The sequence below is a fragment of the Bos javanicus genome, chromosome 1 (genome assembly GCF_032452875.1).
Source record: "Bos javanicus breed banteng chromosome 1, ARS-OSU_banteng_1.0, whole genome shotgun sequence".
NCBI lineage: Eukaryota > Metazoa > Chordata > Mammalia > Artiodactyla > Bovidae > Bos > Bos javanicus.
The window spans coordinates 1,021,755-1,029,567 of NC_083868.1; the positions used below are offsets into that span (position 1 = coordinate 1,021,755).

Sequence of the window (7,813 nt, forward strand, 5' to 3'; positions counted from 1 at the left end):
CTGGAGATCAAACCTGTGTCTCCTGCATTTGGCAAGCGGGTTCTTTATCACTGAGCCTCAGAGAAGCCTCTACCATCTACACATACTGCCATGGAAATCAAATTAGTTAACAAAGAATCTCAGTGAATTTCATTTATAAATTTTCACAAAAGAGTGCTGCAATATATATCAAAAGCTTAACCAATATTGAGTAAAATGATAATAACAAAATGAGAGACAAAGAGTAAGAATATGAAATATAGAATATTACATGAAGGGTAAATCTACTCCTGAGAAAAAAATATGAAAGTTCAAATTTATTTCATTTAGCCTATTTCCTATTGGTAGATATTTAGATTATTTTCAATAGTTTGCCCCTGATGCTGGGAAAGATTGTAGGTGGGAGGAGAAGGGGACGACAGAGGATGAGATGGTTGGATGGCGTCACCGACTCGATGGACATGAGTTTGAGTAAGCTCCAGGAGTTGGTGATGGACAGGGAAGCCTGGCATGCTGTGGTCCATGGGATTGCAAAGAGTAGTACACAACTAAACAAATGAACTGAACTGAACTGATTATAAGCTCTGATGCAATGAATACTTTGAAAGTGGTAAACTTTTGCAGGTTCAATTGCTAGAATTACTGGTTTAAATGATACCTGCATATTTAATTTTCAAATTCCAGGTGAGTTATATATTTCATTCAAATAATAGCAAATTATCTTCCATAAAGAAGACTAAACTTCCACCAACAATGAATGAGTGTGAAAAAAAAAAAAAACCTTAAAATGATAAAGAATTAGACATATGTAACAAGGCCTGGCTCTAACATTAGCCTCTGGCCCAATTTTATAGTTGAGGCATCCTTGCCTGTAGAATTAGGGAACACCCATACTAAACTGACTTTTCCATTAGTTAAAACCAAAGGTCAAGAAACAGGGCAGAAAAGTTGTCAGCCTCAGTTTCATCCTTTCTTAAGAAAGAAATTTCCTGCTAATCATTTTCCTAAAAGCGTTTTTCACATCTTTGTTTCTCAGACTGTAAATCAAGCGGTTCAGCATAGGTATAATGAATGCATAGAACACAGAGGTCACTTTATCAATATCCAGTAAATGGCAAGCACTCGGATGCAAATAAATGAAGATCAGGGTACCATCGTTGATAGAGACCACAATCAGATGGGATGCACAAGTAGAGAATCTTTTTCTTCTTCCGTCAGCAGATTGTGCTTTAAGAATGGGTGCTATGATGAGGATATAAGAGAAGAGAACTGTTAGAAGGCAGAGGGCTTCCACTAAACTAGCAAAGACCACCAGTACAATGTCATGGATGTAGGTGTCAGTGCAGGACAGAGAGAAGAGAGGGGAGGTGTCACAAAAGAAATGGTTAATTTCACTGGAGCAGAAAGACAGGTGAAAGGTATTAGTGGTGTGAATCACTGAGCTCATGGTGCCCCCTAAAAATGCTCCAATTGCAAGCTGGCAGCAAATCCTCTTGGACATAATAACAGTGTAAAGCAGGGGGTTGCAGATAGCTATGTACTGGTCATAAGCCATGACAGTCAAGAGAAAAGGCTCTGTGTCCACCAAACAGCAGAAGAAATATAACTGTGCAGCACAGCCATTGTAAGAAATGGTCTTCTTATCAGAAATTAAGTCCACAAGTAACTTGGGGGCAATGACTGAAGAGTAGCAAGCATCTATGAAAGACAAAATGTGGAGAAAAAAGTATATAGGGGTGTGCAAGTGAGGACTGATTGTGATTAATAAAATCATCCTAAGGTTGCCCATCAGGGTAACAGAGTAGATGGAAAGAAACACAGCAAAAAGAACACTCTGCAGTTCTGGGTGGTCACTGAATCCCAAGAGAAAGAACTGTGTCTTCACAGAGCTGTTCTCCACCTGCATTCTCTGCAGGGTTCCTGGAGGTTGGAATTTCAGCAGGGTACCGATGGGGATGTTGATAATAATCTGAAGAGAAGCTACAAAGGAAAATAATTAAAGTAGTTAGAATAGTAATTCTAAATCCACTTGGCACCATCATAACACTTGGGCATAAATAAAGTAAATTTAGTATAAGCATAGCTTTTCAACTGAAATGCTTTTTTTTTAATTAGTTAATTGCTTTTTTTTTTTTTTTTATGTTTGGCAGAGACATGTAGCTTGCAGGACCTTAGTTCCCTATGAGCAATGGAATCCATCTACTTTATATTGAAAGCACAAAGTCCTAACCACTGGATGGCCAGGGAATTCCCTGAGATAGTTTATTTAATTGAATTGATTGTTTATACTTCTATTTCTTAAAGCTATATATATATATATATTTTTTTTTTTCCCCTCATTAAATGAGACACCATCAAACCAGCAGGTGAACTCTGAATTTCTTACTTTTATCAACTCTTTCATTTGTCACCAACTTCAAGTGATTGGGGTTAGTTACATTGATACATAGCAAACTGAGTAACTAGCCTCTCTTTTCCTTTGTGGTATTTTTGTTTACACAACAAATAGATACATTTCTATTTCAGTTGAAGCCTTATATATGTAGAGGAGTAGAAGTTCTTTATTTCTCACCTTGAGATGAGAATTTGCCTCTGAGGACTAAAGAAACTAGTTAAAGTTTCTTGAAATACACTGATGAAATAGAAGGAGGTAAGATTCAGAACTAGTTATATAAGTAACTAAATCCTAACTCTGCCACTTAGCAGTTATAAAGTCTTCAGCAGGCCAAGTAATCACAGAATTTCAGCTTCATCACCTATAAAATGAAGAGGACAGTGCCTTCCTCGTCAAATCGGAGAAGGCAATGGCACCCCACTCCAGTACTTTTGCCTGGAAAATCCCATGGATAGAGGAGCCTGGTAGCCTGTAGTCCATGGGGTGGCTAAGAGTCGGACACGACTGAGCGACTTCACTTTCACTTTTCACTTTCATGCATTGGAGAAGGCAATGGCAACCCACTCCAGTGTTCTTTCCTGGAGAATCCCAGGGACGGGGGAGCTTGGTGGGCTGCCGTCTATGGGGTCGCACAGAGTCGGACACGACTGAAGCGACTTAGCAGCAGCAGCAGCAGCAGCATCAAATCGTATTAAATTTCCTTCTAGGCTCAATATCTTCACCATCTTGTTCATTCACTGTTCTAAAGTTGGCAACACAGTAATTCTGCAGAATTCCATATATCTACTTTATGTTATCTGAAATCCAAGCTATGAAATACAACTAGAGAAATCCAAATGCTTGCATATTTATTAAATTCATCTAGGCTATTCAATAATATTCAGGAATATTGGATGGCCCCTTTGATTAAAATGATAAAAGATGTTATAAATGCTCAACTACCCACCTCTCTATGTTATCTCTGTACTTCCTTGTCATTGCTTTAGTCCACAGCTCTGTAAATTGTAGATAACCCATAGCAATGCAAGTGACACTTGTCTATAGACAGGCACATTTTGCCCAGGATAGAGATAATTGATTTCTCTCCCCACTGATGGTAAAAATCCAGCTTTACATCTATTTGTCAGTCTATTTGTGAATTCCTGATTTACGATATTGTGGTTCTTTGAATTATGTTATGTACATTTCATAACTTATTACGTATTGAACAAAGTAAGTAAAACCTTTGATGCCTGTAATGCTATATGCATTGTTATTGTTGCTCGGTCGTTAAATAAGTGTTTGATTCTTTAGGACTCCAGGGACTGCAGAGTGCCAGGCCTTCCTGTACCTCACTGTCCCTGCCTATAAAAGTTAAAGTTAAATATGTGTGCATATATGTTATATACACATATATATTTTTCTTTAACAATTTACATTATTCATGGCTCTTACAAACTCAGTATTTAAATAACTTCAGATTTGAAAACATTTTCATTGTCATCTCATATTCTCTGTCTCAGAACATAATCTAAGCACATTACTAAAATCTTAACCTCCTGTCCTATCTTTTGTTCCAAGTTCTTAACAAAACTAAATGTCTTATAAAAACTGTGTATACATTTAGAGTTAATAAGCACAACTATCTGTGAAGCTATTTTTGGGGTACAGAAAATGAACTACAAACACAATAATAATTGTAGATTCTGCATTGTTCAACACCTATTTTTCTGCATCTGTTCGTTTCTGCATCTGCATTGTTTCTAGGTAGATTAGGCAAATTCTGGGTAAATGTGTGTATCTGACATTAATACATTTGCATCTCATAATTTTCAAAGTAAACTTTCTCATCTAATTTAATTCTCACAGCTCATTAAACAGTGCTGATCAACTCTCAGTTTTATTAGAAGGAACTGATGATTTCAGCCCAGTGAATAGTCCAGGTCTGCATAGCTTTGCAATCAAAGAACAGGTCCAAAGTTTGGACATTCTGTACACTGGACATTCTTCAAGAAACACTACCTTCCCAGAAATGGAAATGTTAGAAATGGTGGAGCTTAGAAGATTACTGTAAATAATATAGTTATTTCCCCAAAACTCAATGTGCTCACCTGCCAGGGAAGTCCTTGGTCACTTTTTTTTTTCCTTTCATTTTAATTTCTTTAAGCTTTTTTATTTTGTATTGAGGTATATCTGATTAACAAACAATGTTGTGGTAGTTTTAGGTGAACAGAGAAGGACTCAGCCATACACATGCACGTGTCCATTCCCCCTCAAACTTTCACCCATCCAGGCAGCCACGTAACATTGCACAGAGCTCCCTGTGCTATACAGTAGGTCCTTGCTGATTGTCCATTTTTACTACAGCAGTGTGTGCATGCTCAGCCCCAGGTCCCATTCTCCTCCCCCTACTCTTTTCCACTGGTAACCATAAGGTCATTCTCTGAGTCTATAAGTCTCTTTCTGTTTTTATAAGTTCATTGTATCAACTCTTCTTAGGTTCTGCATATAAAGGATGTCATATGATATTTCTCCTTCTCTGTCTGAATTACTTCACTCAGTATGACACTCTCTAGGGCCATCCATACTGCTGCAAATGGCACTGTTCCATTATTTTTAATGGCTGAGTAATATCATTATTTTTTAAAACATTTTTTTCCTTCTCCCTTAAAGTCAGCCCTCTTATCTGCCTGAATCCTTTTACTTGTGTATTGACAGTTGTTGGGATCAATGCATTACCATAAGATAGGACAAATAATATTAAAAAATCAGTTCAGCTGTAATTGATATATAGCTCCATCCATTCTTAAAAATAAATAATATGTAACGAGCACAGTGTTCATTCTGATTCCTAGTCAGAGTCCAGTAATGGTGAGGTTTGTTGTGAGGTTTGTTTTAAGGTTTGCTGCTGTTGTTGTTTAGTTGCAAAGTCTTGTCCTGCTCTTTTGCGACCCTGTGGACTGTAGCCCACCAGGCTTCTCTGTCCTTGCAGTTTCCCAGGCAAGAATCCCGGAGTGGGTTGCTATTTCCTTCTCCAGGTGATATTCCTGATACAGAGATCACACCACGTCTCCTGCGTGGGCAGGCAGATTCTCTAACACTATCATGTGTCAACATTAGGTTTTTGTTTCTGCTGTTGTTTTTGTTAGATACTTTTTCAGAATTTAAAACCTGTATTACCCTAAGTATGTTTATCCTCAAGACATCAGTTTCTATGTGTAAAATAGGATCACACACTCTGATATCCAAATCCCAATGGGAAAACTTACCTGAGCAATTAGAGTTCTACAGAGGAGTCGAGTACACACAAAGGAAATGATGTAATGTGTTTTTCTATATCTTAAGAACATCTCGAGCAAAAATATATTATGACTTTCAAAATGGTAGATTGTTATACATAAAATTGGAGGATGATAGTTGCTATCTGATTGGACTTGTTCAAAGCAATTCATCAATTAATAGAAGTTCTATGTGACAGAACAGTGGTGAACTGAAATGAAGCCAAATATATCCATACACGAATTGAGAATTAGAAGGTCTTTAAGTAAACATTGTTAACTAAAAAATAATATAGTCACAACCTGTAAGGAGACATTTCACTTGATGGGAATGTTAAGGACTTTGAGACCAGGAGGCAGCATCAGTAGCCATGAGAAAACCACTCAAGGAGGCAGGAGGCGGAGTCAGGCTATACACAAGTTTGCAACCAAGGGGACAGAGAATCGGAACATCAGAGATTATTGTGAGGTAGAGAAAATCAGATATCAAGTTAAGGAGTTAATTTTTCTTCTACATATGGAAAGATGCAAGCCTCTGGGCTCACTGAATTCATTCCTTTCATATGTAATTCAGCTCAGTTCACTTCAGTTACTCAGTCCTGTCCACACCCCATGGACTGCAGCATGCCAGGCTTCCCTGTCCATCACCAACTCCCAGAGCTTGCTATCTGGGCCAAATTCTGTCTCCTGATTGTTTGCATCCTTAATTCCTCGCTCACCTTAAGGCGTGGCCGATGTGGCAGATGGCTGCTGCTTGCATTCCCTGAGCTCTCAGCAAACACCTGTGCGGGTGGCAGCAGCTGCTGGCGCGCAGTTTTGGGAGCCCTCATTCACATTTGGAGGCCAGAAATCATGGATAGTTGTGACATTTCTTGTTTACGGATATGACAGCAGACATTTAATTTCACCACATGAGAAAGTCAATGATGAATGAAATTGACTCCAATATGTGTTGTCTGTGCATCACGTTCAAGTGGAATTTTGGCCATCCAAGGTCAGAATTGACCTGATAATCTTAATACAAACATTTGCTCTATGTATGTGTGTCAGCTGGTGTTCTGGATACAAAACAGAGAAAGGGAGGATACATGGAACTCCATATGAAGAATTTGGCAAATGGAATACTGAACGAGAGACAAAACAGGAAAAAAAAATAAGAAATTGATGGGAGATTGAAAATTTCATGGCGTGATCGAAGTATTGAAATGAGATTTACAGCAATGTTGCCTCTGTGTGTGTGTGTGTGTGTGTATGGGCTTCCTTGGTAGCTCAGTGATAAAGAGTCCGCTTGCCAATACAGGAGCCACAGGAGACAGGGGTTCGATCTTTGGGTTGGGAAGATCCTCTGGAGGAGGAAATGGCAACCCACTCCAGGATCCTTGTTTGGATAATCCAATGGACAGAGGAGCCTTGTGGGTTACAGTCCATGGGGTCACGAAGAATAGGACAAATGAAATGACACAACTAAGTGAACACATACACAGTAAAATGAAGTACAAAAAAATTATAAACGAATGAAAAATTCACACGAATTCTTACAATTTGCAGGTAAGAGAGTGGCCAGATTATTTATGTGAAGCCACATAAAGAAATATAGAAGAACCTTTCTGTGTTTGCTTTACAGACAAGTCGGAGGAGCAGTCAGTGCACCCCCATTACTCCAGATGGGGCAGAGGTGAGCCTCGTACAGTGGACGGTGCACTATCTATAAAGTGAGCCCTCAGCTCACCCATGGCAGTGGAAACTACACTACATAGAGGGTTCTGTCTATGCAGATCAGTGGTGACATAGGCCTTGGCAAATGCGGGCTTCCAATGGGGAAGAAGGAAATGACAGCCTGAGGGTGATGAAAACCAAATGCTTTGTCTTAAACAGCAGAAAATGGTGTTGGGAATGCAAGTGTGTGCTAAATTAATTGTTTTTTCCTTCATTGGCAGGCAGATTCTTTACCTACTTGGTCACCAGTATATATAAATATATATATAAATATGGGCTTAGCAGGAGACACTGGTTTAATCACTGGGTCAGAAAGATCCCCTGAAAAAGGAAATGGCAGCCCACTCCAGTATATTTGCCTGGGAAATCCCATGGACAAAGAAGCATGGCTATGGTCCATGGGATAATAAAAGAGTCACATGTGACTTAGTGATTAAATAACAACAAACATATGCAAAAAAAGTGA

General features: G+C 38.8%; 1 protein-coding gene across 1 annotated transcript; it reads right to left on the reverse strand.

Annotated features, from left to right (window-relative positions):
• Positions 1-811: 811 nt before the first annotated feature.
• On the reverse strand, positions 812-1,897 carry LOC133230292 (olfactory receptor 5I1-like). The gene has a single exon (XM_061387946.1). It carries the CDS (start codon positions 1,883-1,885, stop codon positions 953-955), a length of 933 nt encoding a protein of 310 aa, XP_061243930.1. The 5' UTR covers positions 1,886-1,897; the 3' UTR covers positions 812-952.
• Between the last annotated feature and the right edge of the window lie 5,916 nt (positions 1,898-7,813).